This window comes from Pithys albifrons, chromosome 17, assembly GCF_047495875.1.
Source record: "Pithys albifrons albifrons isolate INPA30051 chromosome 17, PitAlb_v1, whole genome shotgun sequence".
Classification (NCBI taxonomy): domain Eukaryota; kingdom Metazoa; phylum Chordata; class Aves; order Passeriformes; family Thamnophilidae; genus Pithys; species Pithys albifrons.
The window spans coordinates 3,574,795-3,593,147 of NC_092474.1; the positions used below are offsets into that span (position 1 = coordinate 3,574,795).

Below are 18,353 nucleotides of genomic sequence, written 5' to 3' on the forward strand. Positions count from 1 at the left end.
CTGGGGATCACCCAGCGCGGAGTCACCTGGCGCGTCCAGGTGAGGTTTGAGTATCCGGAGCGGGACGCTGCGCGGCCTGCCTGTGCAGCAGTGCCGTGCCACATCTCCGTGGCAATGCTGGGCTCAGCCGAGGCTGTGCCACATCTCCGTGGCAATGCTGGGCTCAGCCGAGGCTCCCGGGGCCACCCGTGCCCGCTCCCTGCCCCGCCGCGCCCGCCCGCGCCGCTCGATGCCCTCGGGGGGTGGTTGTCGCGCCCGCCCGCGCGGCGCCGCTCGGCCGCTCGGCCGCATGCGCAGGGCGGGGCGGGAGCGGCGCGGAGGGGCGGCGGCGGTGGCGGCGTTGGGCGCGGGGCGGGCGGGGGAGCCGCTGAGAGGCGGCCCCGGGCACAGCGGGAGCGGCCCGGGCAGCGCGGGGGAGCCGCGGGGATGAAGGACCGGCTGGCGGACCTGGCAGAGGTGCGGTGGGGGCAGCGCGGGGAAGGTTTCGGGGAGGGGGGCGCCGCAGTGGCCGCCCGCGGTAACGGGCAGGGCGGGGAGGGCTTTACGTGGTCCCCGTGGGCTGGAAGGGCCGCGGCGCCCTCCGCGCTCGCTCCGAGGGGATCCGGCAGCTGAGTGGAGCCTTCCCCTGTTTTTATGGCCCCCGCTGCCGCTCGGACGGCGGACAAAGCCCGCAGCGGTGGATTCCGAGCCGCCCCGCCGGGTCATGGGATGGGTTTGGCACCCCCGGAGCTGCTCGGCTGTGATGCGTCAGTAGAGCTCTCTGCAGGTTTTATTTTCCGCGTGTTTACAAAATGGTAGTTGGTTGTGTTTATACGCTCTTTTCCTTTCCCTTATTTGTGCTTTGGAAACAGTATTCTAAAAAAAGAAGGGAGAGTTGAGCTGGGAGGTACCATCAGTGTGTCTGCAACAGGATATGGCCTGGGTAAAATAAAAGGATATTTTACTTGGGGGGTTGTTTTTCTTTTCCCTTTCCTGGCAAGAAATGGAAGTGGAGAGCACACAGGAGTTCCTGTGATAGTTCCAGGACTCCACATATACGCAGAAGTTGGCGTGTGTTGAGCTGCATCTAAGGCTCGTTCACCTTAAGAGTAACATCATATCTTCTGGATCACAAAATACATTTTGGAAGCTCCATCTGTAGTGATGCAATTACCGGTCTCTTTGTTTTCCTCTCCGAAAGGATGAATTAGCATCTGAAAAGTTTCAGTGTGATTAAATTACAGTATCTCTACCAGGAATGATGTTTTGGAGTCATGCCAGAAAAAAAGTGTGATTTCGTTCAGGTATACTCGTTCCCTTCTGTTTCTAAACATGTCCAGGTTGTGGGAATGTGTGCCAAATTTCCGTGATGGTGCACGATTCCCAGAGAGAGGAAGCAACAAATGGTGATCCAAATTCGCTTTTTGGTTTATAATCCTAAACCTGTACACTTAATTCTGACTGAGGGGAAGCAGTAGTGGTCTGTTGTATGCTTTTTTTAATTAAAAAAAGTCAGCCCCACACCCTGACACTCCCCCCCATTGATGTTGTTAGAAGTGTTTAAAGTACGTACAGGTTTAGTATTTGACATCCGAAAACTACTGCAACAAACTACTGCTTTAACTCCAGCATCAAGCTGCTTTAAACACTGTGGTCAGAAATAATATATTAACATTTACTTGCCTGTTTGAGTTTGATTAGTGCAGTTTCATTGTATTTTACTTGGCTAAATGAAATAGTGAAAAGTAGAGCATAGACCTTGTGGTTTTAAAACAGGCCTAGGCCTGCAAAATCTTCAGGAATAACTATGTCTTGCCTCTTTTCCTTAATATAAGGATTTAATTATGTGTTGCTTTGGTCATAACTTAAGTGTAAGTTCCATCCACCCCATTTCCCCCAAAGAACTGGTGTGGTACAGGTAGATTAGGAAATCCCAGTGCTTTAGTCAGAATACACTGACCTGTCTTAACTGAGCACAGTATTCCCTTTAGCAGAAATGTTAATTTAACACGTGTCTATTGGTATGTTCCTGGATTTTTTTTTGGATAGCAAGCAAACTATTTGGTCACAAAAGTTGTTTTTCCTAGATTTCCCTTTATAAAGAAGAGGGAGAAATGTTACCTATTGGTGTTTGTGGTTCATTAATATAAAATTACCTGTTGATATTTTTAACACACTGTATTTAGGCATTTAAACAATGCTGAAGTAGTTGCTGGAGGAAGAAGTTGTTGAGGACATGCAGACTGTATAGCCTTCAGATAATATTCCTTCCTCTTGATTTCATAGCTACAAGTTTTGTAAAGTATATGCTTTTTCAGGAGTGGTTTTGTTCAACTTTAGGAAATTATTTCAATGTCATTCTAAATTATTCTAAGCAGGCCAAAATGAACTTCTTGCAGCTTGAATTGTTCTTTAATACAATTAATTGGAGACTTGATCAAATCCCAGACTGGTTTTAGTTATTTTGAGCACAAATGAGTCTGAGACTAAAAGTTTCTGATCCAATCCCCTGTTTTCAGCAGTGGTTTATAGTAAATACTTAGGGAAGGGAGAACAGTGTAGTAGATTGCAAAATATTCTCCCAGCCTTCAGTGGTTTGCTGTTTCAAGTCCATCTTGAAATGGCATGAAAAGAACTGTAGGATCTGTGTTCAGACACCCAGATGAGCACATTTAGCTTGTGTCAGATATTAAAAACAGATGTGCTTTTAAATGTCTGTTAGTAAAACTCATTCACACTTTTTTTGTTATTGTTAAATGCATTAAGACAAATAAGATGTAAATGTCTTTCTTGTCAGGTGTGATATTTTACATCTCAGGTTTGGGTTGCACTGTCCATATGGCTCAAAAATTACCACCTTGTTAGATGCTGAAATGGATGCAGAGCAATCTATTGAATCCATGAATTTTTCATGCTTGATCAGTGAATCATTTTAAGTACTTGATTTTTATATTTCTTTACTCTCGAGTGTTACTGAAAATGTCTTACATATAATATTTGAAAAATGTTTATTTTTTTTTAAACTAGAACTGTAACTTGAACAGAACTGCATTGATTGGATTTTTTTCTAAACTATTTCTTGGACACTCAATGTCCCCAAAACTGTTTAGGAATGAGTGAAAAACAAAGTCATGGAAGTTAAAATTGTTAGAATTGAGTGGTATGGAAACAACTGCAAAGTGAACCTTTCCAGAAGGAGGAAAACATGACTGTCCTTTTCCCTCTTTGATGAGACTTTGTTCAAACATGGAATTTTCTGAAGATGAGCTGTATGCCTTCCATGGCCTAACAGTGTGAAGGAATTTATTGTAGCTGGTTACCATATGATGTTTCTCTGACTGTACAGTAACGCTGCTAAAGGCACGTTAATGATTGACTGCCAAAGCTGCCTGACAGCTCTCCTGGGCCTCTGTGAGCCCTCTTTGGCTACTGTGATACAAAACAATTTCTGGACACACTGATGCTGTTCAGGAGAAGCCCGGGGGAATGGTCAGTTATTATCCTTGCAGCTTGCCAGAGGAATACACGTGATCTGAACTGGGAAAGAACTAACCTTGAATGGTATTTCAAGGGCAAGTAACAGTCACGTTTTTCAGTCAAAAGCTGTTTTTGGTTTCAAAGGTCAGTAATTTTTAAGATACCTCCAGCTAGACTTATTTCTGCAATTCTGTAAGGTGTTGGAAGGGACAGAAGTTTCATCAGGATGGCTTCTGCTTGGAGCTGAGAAGTGACACTGTCTGAATGTCTGGCTTCTGTCCTGTAAGCCGATGTTGTGGTCTAACCCCTGGCACCTGGGGCAGCACAGAGCTGTTCTCACTCACCTGCTGGGATGGGGTCAGAGCTGCAAAAGGGACAAAACTCCTGGGTTGAGATAAACACAGTTTAATAGGTAAAAAAAAAGCTGCACACAAGCAAAGGAAAACAAGGAATTCTTTTCCCACTTCCAGTGGTCAGGCCATCCCCAGGAAAGCAGGGCTCTGTCACATGTAACGGGGACTTGGGAAGACAAAATGCCGTAACACCAAAGGTCCTTCCCCCTTCCTTCTTCTTTCCCCGGCTTTATACGCTGAGCATGATGCCATGTGGTGTGGAATATCCCTTGGGTCACCTGGGGACAGCTGTCCTGCCTGTGTTCCCTCCCAGCTTCTTGTGCCTCCCCAGCCTCCTCCCTGACTGGGTGAGGAGAAGAAAAGTCCTTGACTCCTTGTAAGCTCAGCAGTAACTGAAACATCCCTGTGTCATCAACACTGTCCCAAACACAGATCCAAAACACAGCCCATACCAGTTACCCTGAAGAAAGTTAACTCTGTCCTGGCCAAAACCAGCACAAAGAACTTGTGAGGGATCGTGATTTATTTTATAGGTCTATGAAGTTTATGGAATTGTATGTCCCAGACTTTGAGTCCCAAGGTCAAGGTATGAGCTGCAAACAGACTTCATTAGATTGCTCTTGGCATTGACATGAAACTTTTTATCAGTTTTTTGTGATAGTACTTGTACTGAGGAAGTGAAGTCCAGGGGAAGCAATATGTTTCTGTTGAACTCAGTGGTAAAAGTGAGTTCTTGGCTGAGTTGTGTTCTTGTCAAAAGGGAGCATCACTTCAGTTGAAAACTTAGCAATAAGCTGTATTTTAGGTAAGAGATGATTTACGAATGCAGCAAACAGAGGCTGACAAATTCATCAGGTGTCTGGAGTGCTGATGTTTGAGGAGGCTGTCCATAAATCCTTGAACAGATTGTAGAAAGCAAACTGATCTGTCACTGCAGCCAAATATGAAAGTGAAATACACGTGGTGCTGACTGGGCTGGGTAATGGTGATCGATGTCTCCCAGCTGAGCATCTCCACACAGGACTTCTGAGGCAGAGTTCTGTGTCTTTCATTTGTTTAGGATTCACTCAAGTCTTAAATGTTTTAATAAGATCTGACCAAACTAAAAGCTGATATGGTGAATCTCTTAGCTGATGCTATTTTCATTATTTTTAGCTCATTATGTTTTACTCAGTAAGTATAAGCAGAAAGTGTTCTTTTGCATAGATAATGTAATTAAATGTCTTTAAAGTGTAGCTCATTCTTAAATATTAACTATAATAAATATAATGTAAATATTAAATATTAGATTAAAACTGGTAGCTTAGTAGCACTGCAGTCTCCAGGTGGCTTCATTTGGGCACAGACTTCCTTATTTGTATTAAGCAAGACTGTTAATTGATTACAGTCTCTAAGGACATATAATTTGAGTTCTAGAGATCATCTCCCCAAACCAATAACTGCAAGAAGGCCTTAGTGAGACACAGCACTGTGAGTGACTGGAGGGTGATCCAGGAGAGCAATGATAGCTACATTCCTGTGTTTCACTTGGGGCAGGATGGTTTTGCCCTGTGCATAAAATCCAGATGATTGCTGACAAATACATTTCCAGAGGGCTTTATGCACTCTCTCAATTTGCAGGAAAGAAACTGTCACAAAGTGTAGCAACTTTCCTTGAAGATTTGGGGCACTCTTAGATTTGAATGCATGTATCTTAATTGAGTCTAACTTTCTTTATTAGACAGTAGCAGTGTTTGACATTGGCTTACATTGCAGAATTGTCACACAGATAGTATGTATCTCACCTAATTTAATTAAACCAGAACCAAAGGTCTTGTTGGGTAATAGAATCAGTGGTTAGGAGCAGAAAGTGGGTGCTAAAAGATCAAAGGCAGAGGGCCTTGTAAGAAAAAAGCTGTCCTGGACATGAAAATCCCTTAATGATACCTCTTTTGTGGTTTGGTTTTTTCTAACAGATAACCCATTGACTGTATGTTAGAGAATATTTTGATTCATGTAGTTTAAACAGTCTGCTCTGCAGAAGGAATTGGAGAAGGCAGAAGCTGGAGCTCTGTGCCTTTATGATCCATGTTCCTTTTCTCTTTTCCTATGATAAAAATTGGATCTCCGTTACTCCTAAAATCCGTAGATTCCCCTGGGCTGGCTCAGGGGTGAGGGAGGTGACTCAGGGAGCTGCTGGGCTTTGTGCCCCAGAGCTGTGGGAGAGCCTGTCGGCTGCTCTTCTGTATTCTGAGGGTTTATCAATTACAGGATGCATTTACAGTTTGGTGTAGCATAATTATGTCTAAATTGGTGTGGAGTGGCAGCCTTGAAAACACCTACAGGCAAAAGGAGTAAGTTGTTGATGGTTTTTTGCTCTAGCTGTCATTAGATGTTAGGCTGTCACCTCACAGGGCAGTTCTCAGAACCTGTGTGTTCCTTCACAGTTCTGCAGTAGTCAGGTGACTTTCTGTGGCCTCTCTGCGTGTTGTTATTGGATTACAGGCTTCAGAGGAGACTTCTTTGACTTTGCAGGCTGTTGACAAAAGTGTGTATGTACAGAGTAGCAATGTGGCAGAAATTGCAGTTGTTTCAGAACAGTACCTTGAGTTTTATTTCATAGATTTGTTTTGTTGTCTGTTACAGTATAAAGGAAATGAAGATGGCGAGACAGTTATTATTGAAAAAGACCATTTCATGGATGACTTTTTCCAGCAGGTAAAGTTAGAGTTTTCCCCCACCATGCATTACAGACTTACTGTTTTCTTTTTGTGCCTTTTAATGTCTTTATTTAACAATTTGTCTACACATGCCTCCCAGTATGATTTGAAATAGTTTGCCAAATCAAATGTTGGTAATGCTTTGTCTTGCTTATTTCAAGGTATTTTCTGTCTTTATTGCAGAGAAGTGTTTTTAACTCCTTATTGACAAGGAATTTGCTAATAGAATTTTAAAATATTTTTTAAGAATATTAGCACTTAAGTTTTCAGCCATAGAGAATATATTTGCTATTAAGAATACCTTTTTTATTAAAAAAAATTAAAAGCTATTTAAATGCCAACATTTTGGCTGGGATTTCTGTCGTGTACTTAACAAATGTTGCAATTAAATACTTTATGATTTTTATTACCAATTATTTTTGTTTTAAAAAAATATTTACCCTGATTTATTCTAATGTCTTCATTGCCATATGTCTCTTCCTGTAGGTTGAGGAAATTAGAAATAACATAGCAAAAATAGCACAAAATGTGGAAGAAGTGAAGAAGCAACACAGCATTATCCTGTCAGCACCAAATCCTGAAGGAAGTGAGTGGCAATTTTTAAGATTTCACATATGTGTGGCTGCAGAGCTTTATTCTTGTACTGTTTTTATTCTTCAGTAGGGACAAGGTCTTGTCTCACAGCACAGCCACCTGCTGCAGTGGAACTTAAGAGTTTCCATAACAAGCCCTATTTTTAGAGGCTTTAACCCCAAAGCTGGAAGTGAAGTTGTGCTTCCTGAACAGAAAAGTCAAAAGTTTAGGGAACTTGTCTGGAAACATGGAACCTTCTCTGTTCTCAACCCTTGTTAACTCAAGGCATCTGGGCAGAGCTGAAAGAAAAGGGAAGAAAAGATGCTGAGATATTTTTCCTCAATGTTGCAATGCTGGCTTAACATTTAACTTGCTGTTTCATCTTGTTAATGAAAACTGAACTTTGGATGTTAGTTCTTTATTTTCCCCCTGTATGTTGGTATTCCTATAGCTGATTTTGGAGTCTACTTTTTGTCTCAACAGTTGTATACAGTTAATGAATCTCAGGCTTAATAAGGGTTCATCTAAAGGTTTAAAGTCTGTGGACTCAGCCTGTTTATCACATTCTGCCATTTGTGCTAAAAATTATGCTCAATAATGCATCTGAATTGTGTAGGAACATGACAGCTCTTGTAAGTAATGTATGTTCTTGTGAATCTTGTGTCTTCAGTAAACCCAGTAAGAGAGACCCAGTTAAGTTCTTTATGAGTGCTCTGTATAGAATTCTTCAAAACATCATGGTAGTGCATGGTACAGTTACCTTAATAAGCATAAAAGTAATGAATGCATGATAAGCAACAATTAAAAAATATTCTATGAATCTCTATTTTCACTTGTACTTAGAACTCAGTAAAATTTAATTTTGACCAGCAAATGAATATTACCCTGAAAGTATTAAGAAAAATTTTGGAATATTTAATCACTTGGTTCAGTTGATGATTTGATAATAACATTTCCCAAGTGTAAGCCTGTCATAAGAAGCAGGAACCTGATAGTGTACTGTTATAAAAATGGCATTTAAAGTACTTAAGAGTATAATAAACCAGCTCTGCATGATTGTACTGAATACAGTTATGAGATTGCAAGTTAAAGCTGTAGATGGTTGCTGTCTTACTATTATCTATCATAAACAGTTCAAAAAATACTATTTTTTTAAAGGAACAAAGGAAGAACTTGAAGTATTATATGAGGAAATAAAGAAGATTGCTAATAAAATCCGGGCCAGGCTAAAGGGTGAGTTGTGAGGACAAATAAAACTGCTGTCACTTGGAATGATTCAGGATAGTAGCACTATAGCAAACTTAGTGGGTTGGAGCTGAACTTCTCAACTTTAAAAGCTGAATTATATATGCATAAATTGTATGGTACAGTTGCTAAAAAATGAGAGAGAGACAAACACCTCCCTGCCAACTAAAGCACAGCCCATGTCAGTGACAGTATCACCCTTTGCTTGATTCCTCCTTGGCAAATGTCACACCAGATCTCAGGACAGAAAGCTTGCCTGCTTTCAGAAGTAACTTAGAAAAACAATGCAAAGTAATTTCTCTGTGGAGAAATATATTCTGCAACTAAAATGAGTTATTTAGTCTTGATGTTTTGGAATAAGATGAACTTTAAGTGCAAAAAACCAGTCTCCATGACATAAATATCATGGAATTGCTCCAGAGGACCTACTGTATTTTATAGTCAGAATTTTGCTGTGGATTTCCTCTGTGAGTATGTCTTAATTGTTTAGCAAGAGTTCTGAAATATATCGAGTATTTCAAAGTTATTAGATTCCAATTCCTGTATGCTTTTATCCTTCCAGGAACACTAGGGAGAGATGTTTACTGTTTAAACTGTAAGAGTTGCCCGTTTTGTTACACTTTCTAAAATTTTTCCAGTATAAGAGGCAGTAGAGTGACTCTGTTAAGACTGTTGAAGTAGTTACTGTGTTTAAAGATCTGTACCAATTATCAAAACTATTTTCACATTTTATATTTATCACTGCCACCCCTGAAATGTTAGACCTGTAGAGAATTTGTACATTTAGAAAGCAATAATAGTATTTACAAAGCAGTTGAGCTACACTGTTAAATAATTGAACATGGACTCAACAGTGTTCTTGTCTTGTTTTAGCTATTGAGCAAAGTTTTGATCAGGGTGAAAATGCTAATCGGACATCAGTGGACCTCAGGATAAGAAAAACACAGGTATGATCACTTAAGCTTAAAGAAAATAAAAGGATTCCAGTAAATGGGAGAGTGACTTTAACTTTTCTGAAATAATCTCAGAACTTCACGTTCTGTTTTGGTGGGAAGTAAATACCACTTTGAGTTGTTGTGCAGTGCTATGTGCTGTATCAAAAAAAAAATCAACAAATATTTCTGTTCCACATTTTTAAATCCTCAACCCCAGCACTCTGTGTTAGCTCACAAGTTTGTGGAGGTCATGACGGAGTACAACGAGACCCAAACCCTGTTTCGAGAACGCAGCAAAGGTCGGATACAAAGACAGTTGGAGATAAGTAAGTGACCTGAATATGCTTTAAAAAAAATTGTGTTGTTAGTACCTCCCTTGTTTCTAATTATTTAAAGATGGTGCAAAGCATGATACAGCTTGGACATGATCTGGAAGCATGTGAGAGAAAAGAAATAATTTTAGGGTATGGGATAAAGTCATTGACACAACTCTTCAGAAGAGCTGTAAAGAAAATAAAAACTGTTCAAAAAAGGATCTTTTTCCTTTACTTCATTTATTTCCAATGTTGCAAATTTAAATGAAGCATTAAGAAAAGCTGCATTCTGAAACAGCATGTGTTATTAAAAGCAATTCCAAAATTAACATCCTTGACAGGATACCATCTCTTTTTATGTGCTGCCATTTTTGTCTGCAGGGACACTTATTAAATTCATCTGACATAAAATCAGTGCTGCTGTTATATGTGCTCTCACCATTTGTTGACTGACTCATGTATGAATATTGATGATTATGATGAGTATTTAGGAAGTTTTCTGACTCTACTCTGAAGTACAGCATCTGCCTTTCAAGGTGCCTAAAAATACCTATTTCATCTTGTACCTAAAATTGGTCTTTTTTACTGTCTCCTTTAGAAACAAATATGTGCATTACTGAAATGGGGAATGCAAACAAAAATTGGCAATTTACAAGATTTTATTCTGCATGTGCTTCTCAAATTGGTCATCAGCCTCTCACATTAATAGCCCCATTCAGCATTTCAGTGAAGTCTGTTAAGCAATTTAAGTTGTTCTTTGCTGTGTGTTTCAGGGGAGAGACCCTAATACCTCCAGACATGGTTCTTTTAAATTCAAGTTGTTATGACCCAATTACAGTCTTCAGCTTTTCTTAAGCACTAAAATTTTAAAGCAGATTTTGCAGCATTTGTGGGCATTAACATCAGAAAGTAATATCCAAACTGTCAAACTGTAGCTTTCACCTTATGTAAGTTGATACAGATACTCAACTTATTTTACATCAGAAGAATAGGAATTTGGTGTGGAAGTTTTAAAACTCTACAATACAGATCACTTGAAAGTGTTATATAACTCTTAACACTTGCATTTGTTGTACTGGTGTGATCAATAGGATTTAATTTGGTTTAACATGCAGTAATAAATTACATGAACAGTTACTTGTACTACGGAAAGCAGAACTGAAGATACTCAGTGGGTTGTTTTCTCTGTGTGGAATATGGATGGATTGGTGTTGGTAGAATCAAATTGACATAGAGATTTTATTGCCCACACAGTGGTGGGGTGTGTGACATGACTGAATAGGTAAATATTGAATGTTATATAAATTTATCTCAGGTTCTTCCTTCTGAAGAATGGGGCACTTAAGAAGGTTCATATGTATATTGTAAATGTTTCTGATCAAACCCTTCAACTGGAATAAAACAAGCTCAAACCAATCAAGCAAGCAAAAACACCCCATGATCAGGAATTCTTTTTGATAGCTTTGAATCTATATTGGTTTTCTGACTATTACTTGATACTTTCTGGTTTTTATTCTATGCAAAATGGCCCTTGGTAATGGCTGAACACTACAGTGTTTTATCCTGCAAAATGCTCAATACAAGAATTGTCTTTGAATTGTCATTTTTCTGGTGTGGTAACATTTTGTGTTCTATATTGAATTGGTGATGTTATGTGAAGCACTGTTGTTTTTATCCTAGCTGGAAAGACCACCACTGATGAGGAACTGGAAGAAATGTTAGAGAGTGGTAATCCTGCAATTTTCACTTCTGATGTATGTATTTCTGGTCCAGCTATGTCTCTCTTCTATTCTGCTGCTTCTGCTCTTTAGGAGTGTATCAGCATTTACTTACTTACGTCCTTATTTTTTTTCATCCTCCCAAAGATTATATCAGACTCTCAAATAACCAGGCAAGCTCTGAACGAAATCGAGTCCCGTCACAAGGATATAATGAAACTGGAATCCAGCATACGGGAACTGCATGAGATGTTTATGGACATGGCAATGTTTGTTGAGACTCAGGTAAATGAACCGATTCAAACACATTTACGTAAGTGGTGGCTTTTTCCCTCAGTCTTCCTCTTTGCAGTGTGCAGAAGCAGTTCTCATATTCAGATAATGCAGACTTAAGTGGTTTTTGACTGTGATTAGAATATATAAAAGTTAATCACTGAAGGATTTTTGTTTTGTTTTAAGGAAAATTACTATCTCCATGTATTTGTAGGATATGCTTTAAATAAGTCAGCGTAGACTTTCCTTTCAGTTAATATATGTTATATTTTCTTCAACATGCTTAATTGCAATATGCTTGAACATTTGTGGCACATTTAAGTAAGAAAACTGTCTCTTGGAATGTTGGCTAACACCTTGGGAATCGAGGATTCTCAGACATGGTAAAGAACTACTGGGGTAGAATAACACGTTAGCAAGGATATATGGAGCTAATTTCTTCTCTTAAAATTATTTGGCTTATGCAGGAAAGTGAAAAGAATAATATTAGGAGAGAAACTTTCCTGGAAAGAACTATTTTTTCTGTAACTGGGTTTTATTCTACAAGTCTTTTGTTGCTGATATTAAATAAAAAGCCAAGAGAAATCGTTAGCAGTTTTCTTTTGAGTCAGAAATGAACAAAAGCTACTTGTGCATCATTCTTTAATGCTTTGCTGTTTACTGCTGCTGATTATTTCTTCTGATGGACAGAAGCACAGGTAACAGACTTACTGTCATTTTTCACCAAATCCTCCATTTCATTGCTGAATTTCATTCATCATAATTAATTTGAGTTTGTAATGTATTTACATCCCTCAATTATGAGGAACTCATATTTGTGTGTTTCCTTAGACAACTGTTGAGCCTTGTGTTAAAATAGTCAATATCCATTCCCGCTTCAAGACACATCAGGGATTTCTGATCTCTCTAAGTGTGTCACTTTTAGTTTTGGCTGTTAAAACATACCTGACACACAAAGGTATGTTTTCAGGTGTTCACTACTTGTTCCTGCAAAAGGGAGAAATATCCCTGCCCTGCCCATGAATGTTCCTTGCTTGGTGAGAACTGTGAGTCCTTGCTTCTCATTCCCTTTTTCATTTACATATCACAGCAGAAGAGCTGGCATCCACTAACATGCACATCAGTCACTTGTCAGAAGTCATTGTTGTTCTGTAGCCTTTCCTCTAGTTTCATTAAACAAGGATCCATGCATTCCAATAATGTATTTTTTCTTCAAAATTTCATTTTAAGGGTGAAATGATCAACAACATAGAAAAGAACGTGATGAATGCGACAGATTATGTGGAACATGCGAAAGAAGAGACAAAAAAGGCAGTTAAATATCAAAGTAAAGCACGAAGGGTATGTTGTCTTTCTGTATTGTTCTAGTCAGCATTTTAATTTAGCACAGGATGAAGTGCCCTTCAATTTTAGTTGAATTGTTTGTTTTATTCATTTCTTCAAAGTAGAATTCGTAAATGCATTTTATTTGTTTGCTGTTGTGATACTTTAAATTAGATTAGAAAATGTTGTTATAAAATAGTATATTGCAGAAAAAGAGTTACCAAAGGATTTTACAAACAAACAACTCACTGCCCCAAACCGAAAGAAATCAGAACATTTCCAATGTGAATTAATTTGTCATAGCTAATATTAAAAATTTATATTACCAGTAGAGGACAGAAGCTTCTTGTAGTATGAAAGCAGATAAGCCATCATGCACAGCTAAGGGTGTGTTCACAATTTTCCATTCAAAAAGCTGTCATTACATAGTGTAAAAACCTCAAAAGAATTATATATATTAATTTTTTTTTGTTACCAACTACTGTGATACCTTAAATTATCCACATTCTAAAAAAGCTTAAAAGTTTTTGGATCTTTTTATCATTGGTAAACTTACCTGGATTTATAGGTGTCAAATCTCCATGTTAGCAGGAAAAATAAGTGGTTTTGCTAAAGCAGGTTTTTTTAGAATTCTGTCTGTAATTATTCATTTTACAGATGAATTAGGAGGATCTTCCCTCTGTGACATTATACCCAACACTGAATTTGTGGAGGACTTCAGTTCAGAGTAACGTTCAGGTGTTTTCCATGGCACTTGTTTTGGTACCTTTCATCCCATCAGACACCAAATAATATATTTTGAAATCAAACTACTATGTAGTTTATTCTTACATGATAATTTCCTCTTTTGAGAAGCTGTGCAATTTTTGAGGTTTTTTTGTGGTGAGCTGGATTTGAGGGAATAATGCATCTTTCTATACAGATATATCTATGTAGAGAGAACACACCTGGTACATTTACAAAAGAATGTTTTTAGAAGTGTCAGAGGAGCCCACTTAATATGTTTGTAAATGGTGGTTGTATCTTTGATAACTGTATTAGTCACAGTAGTTTACATGTAAACACTGTTTAAAAATGCTTGTTCTTAGGTATGCAAGAGTATACAGATAAATTTATCTCAGTTTGAAAATACAGCAGGCCTAATAAAAGTGCTTGTGGATCTAAAAACTATTTTAAAAAATGGAAAATAAATGCATGTCTTAATGTGGTTGATATTAATAAGACCTTGTTTTTTGACAGAAAATGTGGATAATTATCATTGTGTCAGTGGTGTTGGTTGCCATAGTTGCTCTAATTATTGGTTTGTCTGTTGGTATTCGGTGATGGCTGGATAACCTCAGCATGCATGACTTCCTGCCACTGTGGCAGTAAGTAACTAATCAACTAATTTTCCTCTTGTTTATCTCTGTATTGTTCTACTAATCCTGTAATATCTGTACAGTTATTGCTGGGGGAGGGGATGGGAGGATGGAGGTGCTTTGCTGGATCTTCTCTGTGTGCTATAACAGCTCCGTGCATGTGAATATTGCAAACTGACATCTAGTGGTAACCTGCTCAATGCACAGAATGCAGTCCTGCCTAACTCCTGAACAGCAGCAGATGAGACCAAAAAGCCAAGTTATTGTCTCCCAGTCCTTTGATTTACCTCTGTTTGTAGTGAAAGTTCACATGAACAAACAATCTGCACTAAGGTACAGAATGCTAGTTGCACTTATAACTTCATTAAATGGGGTTTTCTATAGCTTTAAGCAGAGCTTTTAAAAAAATAGTTGGCTGCAACATGAAGTTGGCTATTATGCCTTCCAGAACATCCTAAAATATCTTACTTTGAAGCTGTTTATTAATACCTGACTAAGTGAAAGAGTAGGAAATAACAATGTGTTTGTAAAAGGAAATCTACAGATATTCCAGTTGGAATCCTAGGACAAGAAAGGTTTTTTTCAGTCTTCAGGTATTTGCTGTACTAATCTACTATTTCTTGTCAAGATAACACGTAGCCAGGCTAAGTAGGAACTAGCAATTAACTCTGTGGAGTCCAGTAGAAATGCAGCTTTTTACATGCAGTATCTTCAGGTTCTCTGTGAAATGTTCCAGGGGGTGTCAGTTCAGACAACTTGGCATGAATTCAGATTTATGTACTAACACTTTTAATACCAGAGTTTGAGTTTTGGTGTTCCAGATTCTTCTCAGCTTTGGTTTATGGACAGAGAACAGAACTTACCATGTCATTGCTAATAGTGAGAAATACCTGATCTAATGTCAGATTTTGATGCATTTACACAGAACCATCTCTTTTTTTTCCTCCCTTGCATCTCTTTGAGCTGTTACATACACAGTGTTTTTACTGACATTGCATTGAACTCCACAGAGTGTGCAATTGTAAAGGTTTGGGCAGGCTGCAAATGTTTGTCCAAGGAGGGTGGCAGTTAGAAGTTTCTGCACTTAGACTTGACCTACATCTGTTTCTATACGTCATGGTATTTACAGAAGTTGGGTATGAGTAATAAAAACTATTCTATGAAGGAACATGCAGAAATGGGACACAGATGGCTCTGTCTTGTGGCTGTGGTTACATGTATGTTCAAAAAAAAAGTCTAGCAGGAAATCATGGAAGTGATTACTCTTTAGAAAGAAAATCCAAACCCTCGGGTTGGGTATCAGTATTCCTAATTTTCTGTGGCTCTGCATAGATTTAAACAGTTCTGTCTCTGACAAAGTATTTCAATCTCAACTCTTCTCTTTTTCTTGCAGAAATTGATGTTCATCATTATATGTGTAACTGTATTGGTTTTGATACTTGGAATAATCCTTGCAACAACTCTGTCATAGCACATTCCAAGAGTTATGAACCTTCAGGAACTCCATAATACGTCTTTAGTAAAACCAAACCTTTTTCTTAAATGATGCCTTACACTGTTCTTGATGATGACCTATCACTAATGGTTAAAAATGAAAGCAAAATCACTCTTAATGTTTACTTATAAATGAAGATCAGAATGTATTAGGATGTGTATGGATTTTCATCATAAACTAGGTTTGTAAGACTGAGACTTGCTCTTAATTGTTTTGAACTAAAGTAACTTAGGAGTTTTTCATATCTCAGTGTTATAGTTCAAATAGGAAGTTGAGAGACAATTGAGTTTTTGACTGTTCTGCTTTTTTTCCTATTGCTAACAATTCTAATCATGAATTCAGTACATTGCAGGTGCTGCCTTTGTTAGTACTCTTACAAACATTTTTATGACATACAGCCTTGTCTTTTAAGTCTAATAATTATTTAGTCACCTTAAACTATCTAAGCTTTGTGCTGAAACATTATTTTCTTGAACAAGTGCTAAAATATTTTATTCTGAAAAGACTACTTATTTAACTGCTTAGTGCATTACACTTGAGAAGGAAAAAAAAAAAAGCTTTTTTTTACACTTGCCAGTTTTTAATTTTTTTCCTTCAAGGTTAATTGCTTTAAATATTTCCTTCCTATTTAATAAAAAGTTAGTTGCAACATTTCTGGTAAAAGAATACAGCAGTGAAGCACACTGAATTTGCACTTGAGCAAAGGAAACTGATGGATCAGTTTAGCCTTATTGTTCATATGAATATGACAAAAATTACTTTAAAAAGCCAAATCAAGTGTTCTTGTTTTGAGCCTTGCTAATGTTGATGTCTGAACATGGCACAGGAGGATGAGCTCTCTCAGCAAAGTCTGCAAGATAACACAAACTAAGACACTGACTTGTTATGAAATGTGTGTGTATATAACATGTATGAAGTGTTTTAGTGTATATGTGCTTGTTGTAATCCTAGCTTGCATGACTTGAAAGCTTGAAATACTTCAAATGTACCCAAATAACTGCATTTAATGTTACAGGTTATTTTTGTATTTTTCTGTGTAAAATATTTGTAACTTGTATTTCTGACTCCTCATTGTTTAAGCATATCCATGTAGATATGTAGATCTAATGCTCTTACAGTGTAAATATAGGAAAGGATAATGTGTGCCTTTTTAAACACAGCCTCAAACTACACTTGTTAATGTTTTCAAATACTCACCTCTAATCTTACCTGCAGGAACTTGGTCCTACGAGGTTAGAATCCTTAAACTTACATTTTATGCAAAGTGTCTGAGATCAGAGTTACTCTGTAAACTAGAACTCAGTATGACATAATGAAATTCAGCAAAGTTTACAATTTATATTGTATGTATGAATATTCCTGCTTTGCTGTCCATATATACTGTGAATGTGCTGGAGTTATTCAGATGTCAAATGTTTAAAAAAGAAAAAAAATACTATTATTGGTCATTTTGCAAGTCAGCCATAAAGAAGTCACTTGAAAAATTTGGCTTCATTAATGAACAAATTTCTTTTACCTCTAAGTCCAGAACGCTCACTGATGTTTGTGAGGAAGTTTACATGCAAAGTAAGGAAAGATTGGTTGCCTTAGTACTTGTTCTAGGTAAATATATTTTTTATTCTATAGTTTTCTAGATTTTTATTAGTAAATATTATTTATACAGATACACAAATTAGATTGGGGGGGCAGGAAATCAGTCCTGTTATATTGTATTTTTTTCTTTATAATGCAGTAGTTTGCCCATCAAGACCAGAAATTTGAATAGGCTACTTGTTGTACAGCTGCCTCAATGAGTTTGTTTTAAAACAAAACACAACTTGTTTTTCACATGAAAATGTGGAGTCTTATTGGAGAGGAATAAATTTCTAACCTATGCACTAATAAATTCATCTAAGCCAGTGTCTTGTGTCTATTTTTTATATGAAGGATTTTGTTGTGAATATTCTCACTGTGTGTTTGAATAAGGCTGGTATGTTTTTGCAGTGACAGATTGCCTGGTCTCAGAGTAAAGGTAGTGTGTTCCCTGAACATTTTACCAAAAAAGGTGTAGAGATGGTCAAAGTAGGCGTAGAGATAATTATTGAGAAAATAATGGGATTGATTATTTTTAACTATGCCCAAGGTGGGGCTTTTTCAGAGAGATGTTAAGAATGGCCAAATTTTCATTTGAGTCAGTGCTCCCTTCACATACAAGTAAGTTGTTATAACTTCTGTAACAGTCCAACAGCACTGAGGGTTTGCATGCAGAGTTAATACCAAAGCACTCAGAAAATGCTCAGTTAATGACTTTTACCTGTCAGTAAAAGCACAGGGAAAATGTTAGAGAATCAGCTAAAGTTGTTTCAGATACTACTCTGTCTTAATTCTGTAAAACAGAACAGTTTTAGGTAAATGAGGATTTGTTTATCAAAGCACTACTTCAGTTTTGATGACTAAAATCAGAAGATAAAAGACAAAGGGAAGTGAGGGAACTGCTGCCTATGAGGAAGGATGCTTTCTGTGTAATAATTATTTAAAAGATAGGTTAAATAAAAGCTGGTTTCTGAGAGCAGTTCCAATGTGGGGTTTGGTTTGGGTTGTGAGGTTTTTTGGGGGGGTGAATGGGGTTTAA

At 37.9% G+C, this 18,353-nt stretch overlaps 1 protein-coding gene across 3 annotated transcripts; it reads left to right on the forward strand.

The window, feature by feature from the left end:
- The first annotated feature begins 324 nt into the window (after window positions 1-324).
- STX2 (syntaxin 2) lies at window positions 325-17,641 on the forward strand. 3 transcript variants are annotated; one of them, XM_071571836.1, is made up of 11 exons: window positions 325-456; window positions 6,435-6,506; window positions 6,995-7,094; window positions 8,240-8,314; window positions 9,200-9,273; window positions 9,479-9,587; window positions 11,256-11,329; window positions 11,441-11,578; window positions 12,797-12,907; window positions 14,129-14,189; window positions 15,641-17,641. In XM_071571836.1, the coding sequence occupies exons 1-11, from the start codon at window positions 427-429 to the stop codon at window positions 15,754-15,756; spliced, it is 960 nt and encodes a 319-aa protein (XP_071427937.1). In that variant the 5' UTR covers window positions 325-426; the 3' UTR covers window positions 15,757-17,641. The 3 variants fall into 3 exon arrangements, with proteins under 3 accessions (XP_071427937.1, XP_071427935.1, XP_071427936.1); XM_071571834.1 differs by having other exon boundaries at window positions 326-456; window positions 14,129-14,256; window positions 15,641-15,721; XM_071571835.1 differs by lacking the exon at window positions 14,129-14,189 and having other exon boundaries at window positions 328-456.
- Window positions 17,642-18,353: the final 712 nt, after the last annotated feature.

Excerpts from the sequence above, each read along its gene's own strand:
- STX2 (XM_071571836.1), top strand. The coding sequence starts at position 427 with ATGAAGGACCGGCTGGCGGACCTGGCAGAG. Across the intron at positions 9,274-9,478 it reads TCAGGATAAGAAAAACACAG|CACTCTGTGTTAGCTCACAA; the intron begins GTATGATCACTT and ends CCTCAACCCCAG. Across the intron at positions 11,579-12,796 it reads CAATGTTTGTTGAGACTCAG|GGTGAAATGATCAACAACAT; the intron begins GTAAATGAACCG and ends TTTCATTTTAAG.